Genomic DNA, 20,642 nt, shown 5'->3' on the forward strand with positions numbered 1-20,642 from the left:
GCCTCGGGTTAAGGCATCTTACATTAGACGAGAAAAGTTTGTTCGTCTTTATTGAATTCCCTCCCACCTTCTCCACCCTCTTCCACTTTCCATCCTTACCCCCCGATGGTCACGATTACCGCTGGACCGTTTCTCCCAAACCTAAACTCGATGCCGCGAGCTAGTTGACGAATCATTCCGATTTGCCTCGAGCATTATTCCTTGAACACTACTATTTCCTTCCGTATTTTCTTCCTCTACATTCACCCCATCCCCATCCCACTTTCTTCTCTTCCTTCCTTACATTTCCCTTTTTGCTTGTCGTCGTCTCATTGGCTCTTTCTTCCCCTTAACATTATTTTATCCATCTCAACACACGTTCGAACAAAAAGAGAGAGAAAGATTTACATCTCACCATTTCGCATCCGTCCTTTTATATTCCTCCACCCTCCTGTCGGTTCCTTTTTCTTCTTCTTTTTCTTCTTCATCATCATCATCATCATCATCATCATCATCTTGAAGCCCTCTCGAAGATCACCTGAATTCATGAAAACCAGCCGCTCCTTCGACGCGTACGCTTTCCGGAATTAGGGTAATTAGAGGCAATTCTGAGCTGGAATTAAAGTCGGGATAAGATTACTTCTGTTCCTCTTTCCCATCTCTTCGTTAGAGCATGCACCCTACATCCTTCGCGCGAGCGGATACACGAGAGGGTGTATACCCTCTTCTTGCTTGTCTCTCTCTTTCTCTCTCTCTCTCTCTCTCTCTCTCTCTCTCATGTCGCTTCTTGTCGAGCTCACAGAGACATCGTAGCATCTCGTCGATCCTCGAACCTAGATACACCCTCTCTCTCTCTATCTCCCTCTCTCTCTCTCTCATCCACGTCTCTACTACATCCTCTCCCACGTAAGGCACAATTATGGCGCTTAATATCTCGTTTCGTCCCATCCTCCTTCGTGGCTCGTCGTCTCGTGAATTAACGCGCGCTATCGCTCGCGGGCGTACTGCTCGTTACTTGCATGTAGATACGAGTCTCACGCTAGTGACAGTACGAGTTTGAAGTAAAAGGACACATAAGAGAGAACGATATGTATATGAAGTGGTGGAGGAGGATTTGATGACGATGATAATGATCATTATGACGATAATTATATACACAACCAAAAAAATTTCTATCCCATGTACTCTTTAACATATCATTTCTTGTTACCGATTGTTCAATTGTTTGAAAAACGAATATTCAAATAAAAAAAGTCACTTTTTATTAATCTATTAATTTATTCCTGATACTTTAAAGAACCTGACACGTGATGAAGATTTTATCCCAAACACGAATATCATCCAGTCAGGCTCGCGAATAGATAGTCAGGTTCGGTAAGCAAACCCTGATATAACTCTGACGCAATCCTACCGTTTGGGCCCAAGTTTTGTCGAACTAAATAATACGAGAAGGGGTTAATAGAATTATTCTTTTAATATAAAATTGGTTAAACATTGTTATAAAATCATAATTGAGTGTGTACATTTGTTCTAAGATTATTACATCGTAATATCGCATGGTAATATTACTCTAATTGTTCGATTTTCATAGAGAACGAAAAACAAAAAACAAAAAAGAAAAGAGAGAAAGTGAAAAAAAAGAAGGATTCGAAAAAGAGCCGATGCTCTTATCCTGCTTCCGTACTCTTGATATTCGAACTCGTTCGCTTAAGTAGAAACCCACTTTTAAGGACCGATTAAAAACTCTCCCGAAGAGAAGGAAACAGAAAGGGAGAAAGGGAAAAAGGGAGAGAGAAAGAGAAAGAGAGATAGGCGAGTTTGCTGATTAAAAACTCTTAAAGTGCACGCTCGAATATCGGCCAACCTCGGGCAGCAATAGAGAAAGAGAGAGGAAGAGAGAAAAAGAAAAAGAAAAGGGAGTGTAAGAGCGCGCGCACATTGAAAAATGTCCGAGTTTTCAACTTCAACAACGCTACCTTAATCATTCTCATCCTTCGTTCAGGTTTTTTTTTTATACTTTCGACACGCTCCCGAGAAGAAATCGTGACAAATGATGACGTAGTGGTTGTACGTATTAAAACATAGACACGCGTACTTCCCCGACCGTTACGCGAGCGAACTCTTAATAAATAAAATTAATTTTCGTCTAAAACAAAAAAAGAAGTAGGTATCTTCTTTCTCACGTCTCGGAAAAAAATAATTATGTTAAGAAATTAAACGAAACGAACCGCGATAATTTAAGTTAGCATCCATTTCGTTGAAATTTGTCGCGCGATACTCGTAAGAATCACATTATTCTACGACAATGTTTAAAAGTTAGATCATTGAACAATTTTTCTCACCGTCATTTACTTCTTTCATCATTTTTCTTTCTTACATAATTTTCTCTAATTTTCTCTTACGACGTCGAATACAAATAACGTATGAAACTAGCACGATGAAAAGGGATCAAAGGCATCACTTCTAACGAAATTTGCAAATGCCTTCCATTAGCGAAAAGGGCAAGTATAAAAACAAAATGCAAATGTTTGCCAAACAGTGATTGAAAACCTTTAGATAAACGGGTACCACTTGCAGACTATAAGTAAAATATATTTCACCGTGAGAAAATAACAGACGTGCCTGTGTAGCAACGATTTATTTCTTTCTTCGAACGTTGTCAATGGATAAAAAGAAAAAAAGAAAGAGAGAGAAGAGAGAGAGAGAAAATAATAATACGGAAAAAAGTTCGAGTGGCGTGTTTTCTCGCACGGAAAATCGACCTACGATAAAAAGTTTGAGAAAGAATAACTGTAAAGATAGAAGCTTATAATGAGGAAAAATTTAAAAGGAGAAGATACACTAACTCATTCTCTTTTTTTGTAAGAAGTAAAATAGAAATAATTTAGGTAATCGTTTTAAGAAAAAGAAAAAAAAAAGAAAAAAAACTTTGAAAATATTCAAACGAACCAAGAGTTTTTTCAACGTTGCAGCAATGAAATGAATACAAAGATTCGATGAAAATCACACCTCGTGTACGCGCGGTCGACAGTCCCGTTGATTGTTTCAATTCTCTAATATTGACATTGCATTAAGCTCCGACCAGTGATCTATTATTCCATTAAACAAGATTTTACTCAGGGGTACGTTTCGCGTACTACAATCATTCCTACTTGTTCATAGTTGCATTTTTTCATGTGAAAAATCGTTAACTTTTACAGTTGGATCAGTTCAATTAGCGATGTCTCGTACTTTAACTTCGTTTTCTCTCCTTCGTTTCTTTCGAGTATCGGCAAAAGAATAAAGAATAAAATTCTTTTAATAAATAAAAACAACAAAATAATAGAGAGGATATATCTTATTGATAATTTGTGAAAGAAACTATGATTGTTCCATTACTTTTTCAATAGTAAAAAAGAAAAATAAGAAAATAAAAAAATAATATTTATATAAAAAGAAATACAGAGAAAAAGGTTCAATTTATCGTTTGTTACTTTTCATCGATAATAATGATACATTTTTATTCGCGTGAATACAAAACCCCGTTAACAGGTTAATTATTTTCGACGAGTATATACGTCAATACAAAGCTTTATTTCGGTACGATTGACGTGTATACTCTTTTCGTGTAAAATAAAACAAAATTACCATCTACTACGGAAACTCGAAAATTTCTGAAAAAAAAGAACATAAAAGTAATGAAAATATGATGCGCTGGTATGTTTCTTTCATATTACTAATAAATCATATTTAATTTTTACTTTTATTTTTTTCCATGTTTATAATTTTATTATTTTGTTGACAATTTTGAGAAGTTTTAATAACAATACCATTTTCAACAATGAATCGTAAATATTATATAGAATAAAAATGTAATCCTTCCTCTCTCGTTTTGCTTTTATTTTCTTCGTAAAATTTATAATAGGAGCATTTTCCATACGTTCGACCTATATATACATATATACTAGTCATTGCTTGATTTTAATTACGCATCCCTCGTGAGAGATTTTTAAAACTACATTTTGCAATTAACAACATAAACGTTTAAAGACTGAATTAACATGTTGTATGCAACAGATATTCAAAATAAAAAAAAACAACTAACGTAATGTTTCTCTGTTATGCCTTTAAAGATCCCTCCAACATTCCCCTCCATCTTCCACCCTTTCCTTCCAACCCTCTACACGTGATTATTCAACACACGTTGTTTGACAAATAATTACGCTTTACGCAACTGTACAGCGATCACAAATATTGTACCACTGGATTCGAATTAATCGTTACGAATTCATCGATTCGTTGGTGTGCATACAGCGATGCCTGATTTGACTCTTTCATTCTCTTTACGTGAGTAAAATAACTCGCAATGAGGGAAAAGGAAAATAATAGAAATAAAACGTGTACTGATTATTCTTATAATAAAGTAATAATTAATTAAACATTAATATGCATTTTAATATTCGGATAAAAAGAAAGAAAATAAAAGATATTATTCGTTTATCGATGATTACTGATATCTCATTTCGTTTACACAAAAAAGTCCGTTCATCGTTTTGTATTCCTCGCAAAATGAATAATTTCCAAATTTTCAAAAATTAATTAACAAAACATTCAGTATGCGTGTATTAATAACATGTTAATATATTATACGATATTCAATATTTTTAATATTGTTATACGCAAATTTTTAATACCTTTAAATACGATATATCACAACGACAGGAAAAGCTTTTTAAAATATTTTGAAGTAGGAGTAATAGCTTGGATGGAAGCGCTAGAATATGAAATTATATAAATATTGATTTTAAATTATCCATTGATAGCCATATAAATGTATTTTGTTTTCAAATCAAAATTACTTAAAATCAAGTATTATTTTAAGTGGAAAAATGTAAAAATATGAAAATAGCACGCTTTTTATGTAAATACGCGAACAATATACCGCTCATACTTAAAGTGAGAAATGATAAAAAACATTGTGACACGAATTCGTATAAAAGTCCTTTTGTTTCTTCGGAAGAATATTAACCTCGGAGAGAGCTCCTTAATGTAACAAACATCATGATGGAAAAGTTCGGTGATATCCGCGAATTTCGATCGTCAAGGAAACACCTCTCGACACGAAACGAGTCTGGCGTGACGATTTATGCGATTCCTCTCTCTCTCACACACACATACACAGTATTCGAGCATTTTGAATTGTTTTACATTTTGAAAAGTCCCGCTTGTCACGAAAATGTCACGTAAATTATATCCTTCCTCCACATTTGTTTTTTTTTTTTATATTTGTCAAAAAAAATTTCTCTCTCGAGCGTAATTTTTCATACGCTTTGTTAGTCGCAAATAGAAAGATCGAACGTTTATTAATAAAAGAAATGCAAGATGCATTATAACATTGGAAACGATTCGAACTCGTTAAAAGTATTGCCTGAAACGATTCACGTTGTATACATATATTTTTTTTAATATATACAGAGAAATATGTATCTCTAAATGTATCTACGTGTACATATTTTTCTTTCAACATTTTCGATATCAAAACAATTGATCGAGTTAAAAGTCGTAAAAAAAAAGGCAGGAAACAAGAAATACACCAATAAACGTAATAGTTTCATTATTTTACAAGTACCGTTTGTATCGTAATAAACTCTTTACTTTATCGTAATACTTATTTATGAATCATATATATATTTATGAATCATTTATGTATCTTTGTATTATATTTATCACAATTGCAAAATCTTTCTGTTTTTCCTTTCTGTTTCTCTTTCTCTCTTTCTCTCTCTCTCTCTCTCTCTCTCTCTCTCTCTCTCTTTCTCTTTCTCTTTGTATTAAAACAGAAAATAAAAAAGGTAAAAGAGATAAAGAAGGAGGAAGAAAAGTATCGACTGAATTTTAAGATAATAATGAAAATTCAATGTTTCTTTTCCCAGGAGAACTCGGAACCTCGCAAGAATGCGGGACCGGCTATCGTGGTACATGGTCTTCTTGATCCTGCCGACAATTCTCCTGGCCAGGTCGCTCGACAAAGGTAAATAATATCCTAGATCGAATTCCTTCGACTGTTGGTCAAAATTATAGCCACCCTTCTACTTCTTCTTCGTCTTCTACCTTACGTGCTACATACCAAACGTCAAATCGAAATCTTTAGAAAAACGTTTTCGATTCCCAACGGATGCTACCTTTTGACAAAATATTACATAAAATGTTACAAGGACGTGCACGTATCTTTCGAGTCTATATCACGTAAATGTAATATTTTTTACAAACTTATATAAGAAATAAAATAGAATATAATAAAATAAAAATAAAAATAAAAATATATATGCATATATATGCAAATACATACAATATCGATCTTTTCTTTGATTTAATATTGAAATTCCTTCGATAGGATTTTCCTCGATTCAAAGGATTCCTACGATAAATACGCGCGAAAGTATCGCAAAATGACGTAGAAATATTTTTTTTTGCTTGCTTGCTATTTTTCTCCCTCTTTCTTTCTCTCTCTCTCTCTCTCTCTCTCTCTGTTTCTCTGTTTCTGTGTATACGAATAAAAGACGACTCGTTTATTGACAATGCGCACACTTTCATAGAAAACAAAGGCGCTTTGCACGTACGGAAAGTAACATAGTTATCGAGAAAATAGAGTTAGTTTCTCATCGGTGTTACGCGCACCAAATAAGATAAATCTTTTTACGGATTCGCTTCCTTTTGTTCTTCCTTTATTCCGACCTCACTCTTTCTCTTCATTTCATCCTTTTCTATTCGCGCACACTCTCTCTCTCTCTCTCTTTTTTTTTATTTCTTTTTTTCTTTCCACGTTTTTTGTACAGTCTCTCACTTTCTTCTGCTTTTTCCTCCTCGTTTCCCTTTACTATTTTTACGAGAAACTATCACCGCATCGTTCGTAACTTCTTTCTTTCTTATTATTTCAATATCTTTTTCTATTTCTCTCTTTTTATCTTCTGTTCTTACTCAGCAAGTTAAGAAAAAGAAGAAGAAGAAGGAAGAATTCGAGTAGTTTCTGTCGAGCCTTTTGTAATTTATGCAAAGCTGTCAAAGCAGGGACGTCATCTTCTACGTCTCTTTTTGCATGAAGAAACAAGAGCCTTTGGTGGATGTGTGTGTATATGTGTATATCTACGAAAAAATAAAATGAAAGAGAAAAAGATAAAATGAAAAAAAGAAAGAAAGAAATAGAGAAATAGAGAGAGAGAGAGAGAGAGAGAAAGAGATTAGAACGATAAAAAGGGAAAATCGCTAAAGGGCTTGTTGAAAGAAGAAGATAGAAGGTAAGACGGAATTGTGTGAGCCGAGAATAAGATGAAGAAGAATAGGAAAATTCTCTGAGAAGAAGGAGAAAGTAAGGAAGGTAAGGAAGAAGATCAAGAAGGAGAAGAAGGTAAAGGGTAAAGGTTGGGAGGAAGTTGGGAGGAAAGATGCACATAAAGCGAGATTCTCGCTTCTTCACGTTAGATGCGTCCCCACGGGCATGAATATTTTTCCTCTCCTTAGGGAAGCATCGGTCTCTCCTCTCCTAGTATCGAGCTCTTCACCTTCAAGGGTCGAATTGAGGTACGAAGGACAAACGTCCAAGACCCTTCTTTCAACGCACGCGTCGATTAGATAAGCTTTCTTTATTTTATCTTTTCTTTTTATTTTTCTATTCTCTTATTTCTTTTTTTTCTGAACATCTTATGTTTTATATTCAACATTTAACAAATGGTAACGTTATGATTATTATTCTTCTATAGAAGAGAAAATAATTCAAAGACTTTGAATCGTCGTCGTCGTCTTGGTTGTCCCTTTTGCAAGATGATTTTTATCACGATGACTGATGCCTTTTGGGAATTAAGTCTAACGACTTTGAATAAACTTGCTAATTCGTAATCATTAATAACGATGAAACCGTTTCCCTTATCTGTATATGAATGGTGTTAAAAAGCTACTAGGTAGGACATAGATAAATTGTGTAGGAAGTGAATTGAGAAAGATGGAACATTTCTATGGTAAATCTCGCGATGACTAGATAGCACGTTTGAAATCGAATAGCAATGTTACGAAAGCATCGGGTGTTACCTACGTTTATGGGAGAATATCATACGTTGTATGCAACGGAGACGATCAAGATAGGACGGAAACGATGAATATGTGTATTCACCTTCGTATCTACCATTTCGTAGTCTGCAAAAGGGAAGAGCCAAAGGCCGTAGGAAAATGGTGAGAGAAGAATGCTGTATACATATATATATATATATATAAGATGATGAAAATGTCATCGTATTTTGAACAAAATTACACACACATACACACATACAGATCTTACGAAAATTTGTATTACATCGTTTTCGAGACAAAAAAAGAAGGAAAAATTTTAAGTAAATCTGTTTTATCAAATTGACATCGGTGATAAAAAAATAACACGACATATGTATTCTCATAAAATGTTCGAATGAAAAATGATTCCTTCTTTATTTATAGTTACATTAAAAACAAAAAATAAGGAAGGAAAACAATAGAAAGAAATGCATCAAGGAGTTCTTCTTTCTCTTGCCAAAGACGGACTACAAAGTACCAATGAGGATCAAGTACTTACTAATGTACTTTCGTTGAGAGCCACCAACGAGAGAGCCTCTTCTGCCATCCTCGCGAATTTCCGAAGATTAATGTGCCGGATTTTAAACGATGCGCGATATTAAACGTCGACGAGCCTTTGTTACGACCCCTTTTCCTCGATCTTTTTCTTCTTCTTCTTCTTCTTCTTCTTCTTCTTCTTCTTCTTCTTCTTCTTCTTCTTCTCTTTCTCGGTAAGAAATTATCGAACGTGACGCGAACATCTGACTGAGAACGTGCCTTTAATCGCAGGCACGTCGTCGTGACTCTCGACAAAAGCCTGCAGCCGAAGCGTTAAAGAGGATGTATTTCCGGCTATCGTGGCGAGATTATTTTTACGCTAACTTACAATAAATGAAAGAAAGAAATAATGTTAAAATAAATTAGAAAAAGAGAGAGAGAGAGAAATATATAAAGTTTATAAGTTAATATTACGGTTCGTAAAAGTTATTAAATTTTTGTCAAAACTTGTAATATACTTTCACTGTTAAAGACAGCTAAGAAGAAAGAATAATTATTGTGGATGAACAAAAATAATTATACTTAAAAATAGATAAAGGTATATTCATAAATAGCCTTTTATTTTATCGATCAAACTTCAACTAGATAAACTAAGGAACGAACGAACGGAAGGACCCGGAAAAACGAGAGATATAATATAATATATTCTGGAAACTTAGTAAAGTAATATATTCGTATGATGATCCTATTAGTTAACGAGGTATAATTTGAAAATGAAAATTATATTTTATATGATGGGTACTATAAACGACGTGTGTATCATTGTTAAAGGATGATAGTGTACTCATATGTGTGTTTGAGAATGATACTCAACTAGATCACGTTATATGTACTTGTATAGGTAAAGAGAAAGGGGAAGAACATATATATATATATATTTACATGTGTATGTATTAGCAAACGCTTATATAATACACATACGTACATACATACGTACATATACAGGTTACACGTAAGCAAAGTAGAGAACAACAGCGTGTTTCCGAGAGCCCAGTAGAGCACTCGAGAGTTTGGACGAAATATCCCCTATGACTCGATCCTTTTGTCACTGACGAAACGTCGCCGTGGCAATACAGCTTCTGGGTTCATGCAAACCATGGCAAACGCACAAAGGCTCCTTTCTACTAAAGGCTGTCGATTAACGACGCATTAACGTACTTGCATACGCGTGTACAATTCGCTTTACCTAATTCTCAACCACGTTAACGTAACTACAGTCCATCTTACTACTATCTGACTAAAGATCAAATTCTTTTCCCTTTTTTTATCTCTTATTTTTTCCTTCTCCCTTATTTTTTTTTTTTTTTTTTAATTTATTTAATTTATTTCGAATAATTCCATTGATTTTGTTATATTTCGTAGTTGCATTTCGATACGACCGTCCGTTCTATAAAAAAAAAATCTAAAAATATAATATATCAAAATTTATTTACGAAACAATATATTAATGCGCGTATATATAAATTTATGTATTTATTTTATTGAAAAATTAATTAAATGATGTTAAATATTTTCAATCCCCTGTAGGATCGTTTATTTCCTGGTATAGTATAGCACTTAATATCCTATTTCCCTCTGTTGGTTTTTCCCCATTTCTCTTTAGCGTTTTTTGAAAATGCGTTGAAATCGTATTTCACGTGATACATATTTTGCAATAATACCTATTGTATTACGACAACATCATTACGCAGCGTCGATGATATAGAGAATAGAAATGACAGTGGGTTTTACTCGGAAATATGATATTTTCTGGAATAGCCAACGCTCGCAATTCTGTCACTCGAAAAAGGGAGAAGAGAGAGAGAGAGAGAGAGAGAGAGAGAGAGAGAGATAGATAGATAGATAGATAGCTCGATGGCAAGGTGCAATTGACCGCTCACTGACAAGTTTGCCAATCCAGCTTATGAGTTTTTCTCCGCTTCCTCTTTCTCCTCTCCCCCTCTCTTGCTCTCCCTTTCCCCTCATCTATCTATCTACTATCTCTAGCTCTCCCTTTTTCAACCTTTCGTTTTTCCACTTCCACAGTCTATACGATACACGTTTAACGATTTGTGTGTGTTCATGTGTATATGTGTATGTGTATAAAGAGTATAGCAAGCGGTAGGATCGTATATTGGTCAGCTTAATAACGTCACGAGAAGGTCGATGCTTACGGTTCGCCATCGACCTGGTCAAGCAAAGATAGAGTCTTCATACTCAATGGTTATAATCATAAACCTTACGTGTATTTCGTAAGAAGTAGAAGGTAAAACAAGTAAAAGAGAAAAAGAGATAGTAAGAAAGAAAGAAGCTTCATCCCCAAGGAAGGCAATTTCTTTTTGAAGGCCGGCATAACATATATATATATATATATATATATATATATATATATATACTCGAGACATTTTCGATGAATGAAACGCGCACCCACGTTTCTCTGTCAGCCTCGAGAAAAAGACAAGATGAGAGAAGAAGTAGAAGAAATGAAGAATAGGGAAAAACACGCAAGAGAGCTCTCTTATATAAAAAAAAAAAAAAAAAAATAGAAAAAGAAAAAAAAGGAAGAGTCAGATAAAATGTTTGTATCGGGTTCGTGGCTGACAGCCTTCGTGCTTGGCAATTTAACTTTGTGCAGTCGCGTGATAGTCATTGTTACCTATCTACTTGAAAGACCTACTTCCCGCCTCTTTACTAGCTCACTTTCTCATTTAAAATGCGTCGACTACCGATGAGAAAGAAGCAAAGAGAAAAATAGAGAGAGAGGAAAAAAAAGACATTTATTTCCCATTTGTTTGATTCGTTCCATAAACATCAATAGTATATATGATTAGGTTCAATATAGTTTAAACTTATTCACCGTAAATAGAACGATACATTAAGTATTATATATCGGAAAACAAGGTGAAGAATCAATAAAACGCAAGAGTTTAAAGTGCATCGAAATGAAAAGAATAATTAGTCGGAAGAGCTGTCTCATTAACAACTTCATCTTCTTTGCTAAAACTTTAGGTACGTAGGTAAGAGTTTCCATCTAGAAATTTACGGAAAGTAAATTTAAGGAGACTGCCGTAATTGACTATCTTCATTCGCATGGCACAGTAAACTCACGAATTTCATTTAAACCAATTGTAAGAAGATCTACGCTCTTATTTCATTTCACTGTCGATAAACCGTCTTTCTCTCTTGGTAGTTGTGTTATTCTTCTTTTTAAAAATTAAACTAATAGTAGACGCAAAAAATCGAAAATAAAAGTCAGGTGACGCGCATACATTATCCAGCATCTCTTTTTCCGAAAGATAAACGGCGCCGACATTTTGCCAAGCTAGCACAAGTATAACATGACCCCTTAAGCTCGGTCTACCTGGCTCCGTCATACTCGTGGATATTGAAAAATTGCACTATGATTTATTGCGGTGCTTCATCGTTTATCCGATCCACAGCACAGTTTCATCCTACGTACCTGATAACTCACGTTATCCCTCGTGATTTCGTTCCCGTGAGTATAATGATGATCGAACTTCCTCAGAACTGAAAGCCCTGTCAAGAGACACGGCTGTGCGTCACACCCTGTCATCGGCTCCTACTCGAGTACTAGATGAGCCGAGAGTAATTCTATTCGATTACTTGCCTACCCTAAAATATAACAAATATATACATATATATATACACACCCATACATACTTACATCTACTACGTAATATCTACATGTATTGATCTCATCTAGATTCTAATAGAGATTAGATTAATTACTTTAATGGAATAAGCTCGCGGTCTTACGTAACGTGTATTATGAAATTTAAAAGGAATCTAAGGGAAAAATACATTTTCTTAATCTTCTAGTTGCATTGTTTTTATATAAAAGAAAAATAAAATAATATTGAAACGAAAATAATTATTTTAGTCAGGTTTGATTAGATCTGTAAGTAGGTAATGTTTTTATTAGCAATATTTCATCGTCCAACTTCCACATTATATTTATTTTGAATCCTCGTTTAGCAAGTTCCAAAAGAAAAATGAAGTTCTATTCATAAGATTATATTCTTAGACTTTGACCATTCCGCTTGGTACATTAACAGACAATTGTAAACGTTATTTTTCCAACTACACATCATATTACTTCTACCAAACGAAAACACAACGGTCGATGTTCTACTTTTAAACTTCCATTACTCATTGACCTAGAACGCTAATTTAAAGTTTTTTCAGTATAAAGTAAAGAATCGTAAGAGTAAGCTTCCCATTGGTTATAACGTTGGTGCATACAAGATGTTTTTGACTGAAGTAATTTTTACTTTACAGTTGCTCTCGTTAGTTCGTAAATAACAAGGAAAAATAATTTCACCTGAGTTCTAACGAATAACCTGTAGAGTAAATCCTACTAAAACAACATCATATTAATGATAATGTAAAATACAGGAAAATTTTCTAATTATTATCAAAGAAAATATATCTTTAAACGTATGATGGCTTTCTTTCATTAATGTATATTTACCTGATGCGTATTAGTGCCTGTTAAATCGACGAGAATATTGATTCAAAATTTCATGACTCGAACCGAGAGATAGAGAGAGAGAGAGAAAGAGAGAAAGAGGAAGGAAAGTTTGAATAAACTATTAAATCGGTCGATAAAAAATTAAAAAGTATGATTACCTAATAAACATTAAAAAAACAAACAGATGATTTATTTATTCTCATCACACGGGGTAAAGAAATTAAATATTCTTTAGAAATTCGCTCGTTTGTGCGCCGATTAATCGCTTAAGAAATATAAATGAATAAAGTAAACCATTTGATCATGAAAAAAAAAATTAATATTTCAAAAAACAATGCAATATTAACGATGATTAGAAGCTATGAGCTTATAACACTTTGCTGCTTATTAATTTGGAGACCGAAACGTATCGAGAGATGAAATTAAACTCGTCTCTTAAAAACAGATGGAACAGCTCTATCTACAAAAGCACAGCTTTCTCTCTCTCTACCTAAGATTAACGATAATAGATTCCGAAGGACAATAGACGCTATTACGGAAACACGCGACGCAAAATGTTTTGCTACGTTGTAAAGCATTCTTCGTTTAAAATAGTCGTGTTTTGCAACGAAACGAGACGAGACTAGACGAGACGAGATAAAACAACACACAACAACACTGCTGCGCTTGCAGCGAAACGTTTACGATTTCGTATGCACAAACTACGATGATAAAATAAAATTACTCTTATTTTTTATCACACCAACACGTACCACGATTGAGACATTTACGCATTTGCAAGTCGTCAACAACTAAAAGTACAAACATAATATATATATATATATATATATGTACGTTGTTATATGTACGTGGTACGTCTATACGTGTTATTTCAAACACCCTTTAACGACCGAGCAAACAAATTCGCAAAACAAAACTAGGTGAGCTAGAAATGTAAAAGAAACGTTTGCGAGTCAAAATCCACACGAGGCTTTTTGGTCGAATCACAAAAATCCATTGTATGCTATTTCTTTATTTTCTGTTTTTCATCTTCTTTTTGTATATTTTTTAAAAATGTTTTTTGTTTTTTTTTTATATTATTTTCTTTTCTTTTTCTCTTTTTTTTTTTTACAATGAAGGGGTAAAAGGCATTCAGAAAAATACAGAATGGTTTTAAGCTTCATCCGTCAGAAAGTTAGACATTCATCTATCGTGCGGATTTGTAAACTGAAAAATCGATTTCAAAGAGAAAAAAAATAAATTTCGTTAGTAGAACAATGAACAAAATATAAAGAAAGAAATAGAAAGAAAAAAGAGAACGATGCGAAGCGGAGCGAAGCGAAACGAAACGAAGCGGAACGTAGAGTAGTTTGAATAAAAGGTACGATAAGCGAGGAGCCCGATTGCGGGTGCGTTTGAATTTTTCTCGCGGGTGCCTCTTGGGTTTATGCAAATTCGAGGATAACCGCTCGACGACCGAACGCAGAGAGAAAGGGAGAGAGAGAGTGGGAGATGTAAAATCGAGAAAAAAGAAGAAAAAAAGAAATTGGAGGAAAATGGGAGTTAAAAAGATACAGTCTGAAAATAATAGTTGTACTATTTCTTCTCAAAGAGAAAGAAAACTTAATGAACAATTGTTGACAAGTTTACAATGTTCGTGTGGATTTGTTTTAAGTATTATAAAAAATTATTAGTAAAAAGTAAAACATTTACTTACTCGAACGAGTTAACACGACTGCTCCTTTGTAACGTCCGTAGCAAACTGTTTTGTTGTACACATAGGTATACATAAATCTCAAGTAGTAAGATCTGATCGCGTGAAAATATGACTGTTCTAAAGGATGTTTAGAATTTAGACAAGGCGTTTAGAGAACACAAACAACGCAAGGTCGTTCTCATTAGCACCGGTTGCTCGCGGTTTCCCTTGATATTCAAAAGGTGGATAGGTACACGTTATTAAAGAGGATTTACTGCTTTACCTAGCAAAGAGGATTTGATGGTTACTTGTGACGACGGTCCTTCTATGTCGTCCACAGCCTTATCCCGGGCTATAAAGTCGTGAACATTTCACTCTCCGTATTTATCACTCTTCCTTACGACGACTTCCTCTTCCTCGAACGTTTGACACTGGTTGTTTAATTAGAGTCTGTTAATAGGTCATTAGTGTAGTTTCTACAAATTTATACACATTTCTCCGATTACCAAAATTACGAACGAACGACATTGACAATTTCATAATGCAATATATATGTATGATATTAAATAAAAAGGATAGGTTCAATTTTCCATCGTAATAAAAAATCGCTTATCGACTTCGTGCCAACCACCAAGTAAGAGCCCTTCAATTTCCCACGAAACTGAACGCATTCGATATATTCTACAAAGTAGCGAAAGGGTTATTAAAAAACTTTATGCATGGTTTATATTTTAAAGCTCTCCTATTTCCTCGAGCGAGTTAGATCGGTTAGTATGAATACATCGGATTTTATGTTCATACCTATGTATCTAAGCTGTCTCTCTTTAGTGCGTTATAAAACGATTTAACAGCATGAGTACTTACTCGAGAATATAGGCATGTTTCCGAAGTAAACGTTGAGCACTTCGATAAAGCGACGAAGCTACGCGCGATGTAATGTAATATAATTTAATGTAATCTAATGTAATGTAATGTAATGTAATGTAATGTAATGTAACGTAACGTAACGCAACGTAACGTAATGTAATGTAATGTATTGTAATGCAATGACACGAGACAATCCAATACCCGAACCTGATTTCAAATCCGTTTGCGTAAATCGCGTTACGCCTGGATTCGGAAGGGAGTTTGAATTAATTCTAGGATTTACGATGATCTAAGCGACATTATATGATACGCCTATCATAATGTATGTTCGAGAAGACACACAATACGCATCGAATATCGCGATAAACTATTAACTATTATATACCGTTAATATGAAATTGCTACGCAACATTGGAACACATATTAGCAATTTATTATATATATATATATACTTATATACTTGCATATATATACTTATATACATATGTGATATAAATTGTGTGCATAGTAAAACGCGTCTGCTCTACTAAAGGGACCTTTCGGTTGAACTAAGGTTGCTAAACGGACTACCATATATGTATGTACGTAGTATGTATGTATATACGGTATATAGTTATATGTAGATTCGTACGTTTGCTTGGGCATATAACAGGAACATCCTAAAACAGAATGCGTGCCATGCTACAGTGTGTACTAGAGTTTCTCTGTGTACAATTCGACTCGCTCACTATCGAGATTTGTATTAACGTGCTCCCGTCTTCGTTGACGTTTGTGGATTTCATCGAGTATAAATATGCGTGTAGGATTCGTAACATCGTACGAGAGTAAGTAAAATGTAATAGTAAATCCTCTTGATATTTAACTACATAAACGAAAGGTACGACATAAACTTGAGGTTTAACGGAATTCATTCTCTAGTAAATTGCTTTGCGATAACAATTGTATTTTTTTATATAATTAAGATGTGATTTGTAAAATTAATAATCTCCTTCTATGTTATACATGCAAATACGTCCCTAAATATAACACAACCATTGACATTTCAAATTGTGTAGCATCGGACTTAGAACAAGACCCGAAATGGATGCAATATTACTGACCTTAAATCTGAACCAACGAATTGAAGTGAAACGATAGGATGACACGATAAGTACCTTCTACGTCTATACATAAATACATACATGCATACATTGAACTACGGCTACAGGGATAACACGAATTGTATTACATAGAGAAGAGCAAAGATACTTCTTGATGTGCTCGAAAAAAAAAATTCCTAGAGCCAGCTAACCAAGCAAAGTCGATACTTTCTCGTTAAGAAGTGGCCCATAGTAAGATCGCGAATACTTGAAGTGGTAAGAAAAGAATACAAGAATAAGAGAGAGAGAAAGAGAAAGAGAGAGAGCACACCTCGTGGCCAACTAGTCGAAGCAGAGTACAGTAGACACCCTGCTACTTCTTCACCCTCTAACCACCTCGAACTTCTACCCCACTCCTTTTCCCCCTCTCTTCTTCCTACTTTACTCTCCATGCTACATCGCGGTACCTCGGCCTCTCGTCTCCTTGTATAAGCTTTCGCATTGTCTCGTAGAAACAAAAGGCAGGTAGCTTATGCCTCACATTCAAAAGCTCACAAAGTTCAGTCTCAAGTGTTCCTCTTTTGCCACGAGCCCACCCTGCGCTTTCCCTTCTCTCATCCCTCTCCCTCACCCTCTTCTTTTCCCTTTCTCGCTGTTCCTTTTCGTTTTCCAGTTTTCCACCACTCTACACCTCTTTATCCGTTTCTCTCTACTTCGACGACGGAAGGATACGCGCTCCTACCTACGGTCATATTTCACCTGAGAATGAGAAAGAGAAAGAGAGAGAGAAATAACCAAGTGGTCCTTTTGGAAACCAACGGTTTCCTTTTCGGCATTTTCCATCTCCTTCTCCCACTCTCTTCCTCTTTCTTACTCGCAGAAACATATATTTACTAGTTTGTTAGTGAAAACGTTACTTTGCTTTAAATATATATATATATATATATATATATATATATATATATATGTATATACATATAACTGGTTTTACCTCGTTAAAACTCAACTAGTATTAATATTCTAATGTTCTGAATGTGTTATCTAACGATTTAAATATTAGATAAGCAACTAAGATCTATAGGAAGAGCTATTTAGAAGAGGAGTAGAAAAGGAAAAAAAGAAATGACTTGAAAAAGATTAAATAGGTTGTCCCTCTTTCTCTTCTCACAAGACATCGCTTTGGTCCTCACATAATAGACGACGCTTTGGTAGCATCGAACGCATCCTTTAGCTTCCGAACGAGCCAACCCATTAGCCTTGTCCTCAGCAACGTCCAACGTTCAATGGACATCAACGCTTTCGTTCGAACAAGCTTCCGAAAGCTTTCGAAGGCTTTCAAATCGATCGATCTATCGACCGATCGATCGATCGATCGATTTCAAACAACCGAACGAGTGTTCGTCTTTCCTACCCAATTTTCTTTTCTCTCTATTCTTTTCTTTCCTTTATTTTTTCTTTCTACTACTTGAATAACAGCGTGTTTACAATCCATAAAAGTTCATTTCAGTAGAAAGAAATTAATTATAGCAGCCAGGCGAAGTCAATTTTTATCGTAAACGTGTTCCTCAACTGTTCTTAGAAATTCAACGTGATTTAATCGAAATTTTGATCAGATTAATTAATAAGTATTAAGCTTGCAATTAGTTGGAAGATATAACGATAGTTTAAATGAAACCTAATTGAAGGTAAAATAGTCGTGAAACGTTAAGCTCCCAATGGATCGGCCCATAAATGAAAGAGGAAACATTCATCCTAATCGATATTTCGTTTCTTGGGTCTATGTATTTTCGTTAATACAAAACACATCTACCCTACATATGGTGCATACGTATATGTATATACCTATATATAGTGTATAAACGCATACAGACGAACGTTGTATCAACTATGCTTTGAGAAAATAGGACGAAGGATGAAAGTGCTAACGATCGTTATATTAGAGTCCTGCCTGCATTTCCGATGAGAATCGAAAAACTCCCTCGATTCGAATTCGAATTTTGAAATCGAGTTAATCGGAACGCGAAACGAATCGTAGAAGCACAGATTGACGGAACGCCTGAAATTTTCATTTATTCGTTGGTTGATATGTTCGATATAAAGATAGAAAAAAATATATAGATAGGTGGAGTTAAGGAAGCATTCGTATCTCTAGTGTCCAATTAAAACAATCAATATTTTCTTGTAATAGATTATTTCTTAATCCTTATACACGGAAACATATTTTTAAGATTATTCAAACTTTAAATCGTTACAAATTTTATTGCAAAAAAATATATGATATATTAATAGAAGCAACAATTTGGCATAACTCATAATAAAATTGAGGTCTCACGAGATATATTCAGAAGACCTAAAAATATTATAAAATGGTCAAATGAGAACCAATCAAATATTATTAACAAAAATAATCGTTGTATTTGTATTATATCTTACGTAAATACAAATACCCTTGTAAAACCAATTTTGGATAATTTAAGTAAAATGATATTTCTGTAAAAAAAGAAACAAAAAAAAAAACAAAAATAAAAGTCAACCTCAATAAAATCGATATTAATTTAAAAGTCGAATATATAATACTAAAATATATTTTTGTATATAAAAATTTCCGAATGTTTGCATTACAAGCAAATATTAATTATTTCAAATTTACAATGGTAAGCAATTATGAATACACCCGTGATTCGCAGTATGTATTAGTAGATAGACTGACGATTTTCAATAGAAATTCGTGAGTCATCGTAGATAAGGTAATTTCGTTGGACCGTCACCACAATGTTGCCACCTCGTTATAATACGAGGACACGATGATAATTATAGTTATTCGAACGTGCCGCCGAACGATTAATTTTGCCTGCGGTAAAACGCCGCAGGCCCTGTTAGTCACCCCTGTCGTCGTTCACTGGGATATGCTATAAAAAATAATAGAGCACGCACGTTAGTGCATATTCATTATACGCGCTGCTCATATTTCGCACGACTGCAATTACAGTGGAGTGCCTGTGTCCTCGTCCTCCTCCTACTTCTCCTCCTTTTCCTCTTATTCCTCCTCCTCTTTCTCGTACTCTTCCTCGTACTCTTCCTCCTTCTATTCTAACCTCCTTCCTCCTCCTCCTTCTTCATCTTCTTCTTCTTCCTCGTCCTCCTCTTCATCGTCGTTGCCGTCGTCATCGTCGTCATACTACTCAGAGTTATGAGCACTCGTTATCGCTTCCACCAACTTCCTAATTAAGACACTCTCCGTACTGTCTCGTTTATTCAACGGGCAAAGATAAAAGCTCAACTTGATATTGACTTAAAGCATTAAAAGCTCTTTCTCTTTAAGCTAAATAACTATTGTACATTAATGCCGATTAAAGATAAGTAAGTAAGTAAGTAAGTACGAACGATTGTCTGTAAGTAGATGACTGTAATTGGTAAAATCTATTAGTAACCGGGGAAAGTCTCGAACGAGGGGTTAAACAAAGAAAAGAATTAAAAGAAGAAGATTTTACAAATGATTACTTTCATTTAAGTACCCAAGACCTTCTTCTTGTTGACAATTTAATCCTGATAATGATAGTAGAGCTAATTGTCAATTTTCTAACGTTCTTTTTAATCACGCAACTAACACTATCATTGGCTACCTTTCTTTATCGTACGATACTTTACGTATTAACGTTGTATATTAACAAAACCATTAATTGCAAAATCAATATTTAATTTGTTTTTAGCTCATAGAATTCTATATTAGTATGAAGTTCGAAAATGATGTTTTTGACTTATGTTTAGAAGGAAACACAAGGAAGAAGAGTACTTTCTCATCATTTCTCATCGTGCACGCGAACAACAAAGTTTTAAGATCTAACATAAGCGAAGAAATTTTACTACGTCATTCTGTTTTTTCTCTTTCTTTTTTCTTATCGCTCTTTTTCTGTCTTCTACGAAAACCTAATAACGCGTGTATGTGTCTTACGAC

The 20,642-nt window shown here is 34.4% G+C and overlaps 2 protein-coding genes across 2 annotated transcripts in view; one reads left to right on the plus strand and one right to left on the minus strand.

The window, feature by feature from the left end:
* LOC149032984 (uncharacterized) overlaps positions 1 to 12,250 on the minus strand; it is a 71,248-nt gene extending 58,998 nt beyond the window's left edge. The window contains exon 1 of the mRNA XM_089171209.1: positions 12,035 to 12,250. The gene's annotated coding sequence lies outside the window, so the exon portion shown is untranslated. The remainder of the gene's footprint in view (positions 1 to 12,034) is intronic.
* Positions 1 to 20,642, plus strand: part of dpr12 (defective proboscis extension response 12) — a 231,958-nt gene that overhangs the window by 133,408 nt on the left and 77,908 nt on the right. The window contains exon 2 of the mRNA XM_015334504.2: positions 5,892 to 5,989. Within this exon, the coding sequence (XP_015189990.1) occupies positions 5,914 to 5,989 (76 nt within the window). The 5' untranslated portion in view covers positions 5,892 to 5,913. The remainder of the gene's footprint in view (positions 1 to 5,891; positions 5,990 to 20,642) is intronic.

The sequence above is a fragment of the Polistes dominula genome, unplaced genomic scaffold (genome assembly GCF_049000335.1).
Source record: "Polistes dominula isolate Pdom_NZ unplaced genomic scaffold, Pdom_raw_medaka contig_31, whole genome shotgun sequence".
In the NCBI taxonomy this organism is placed as follows: domain Eukaryota; kingdom Metazoa; phylum Arthropoda; class Insecta; order Hymenoptera; family Vespidae; genus Polistes; species Polistes dominula.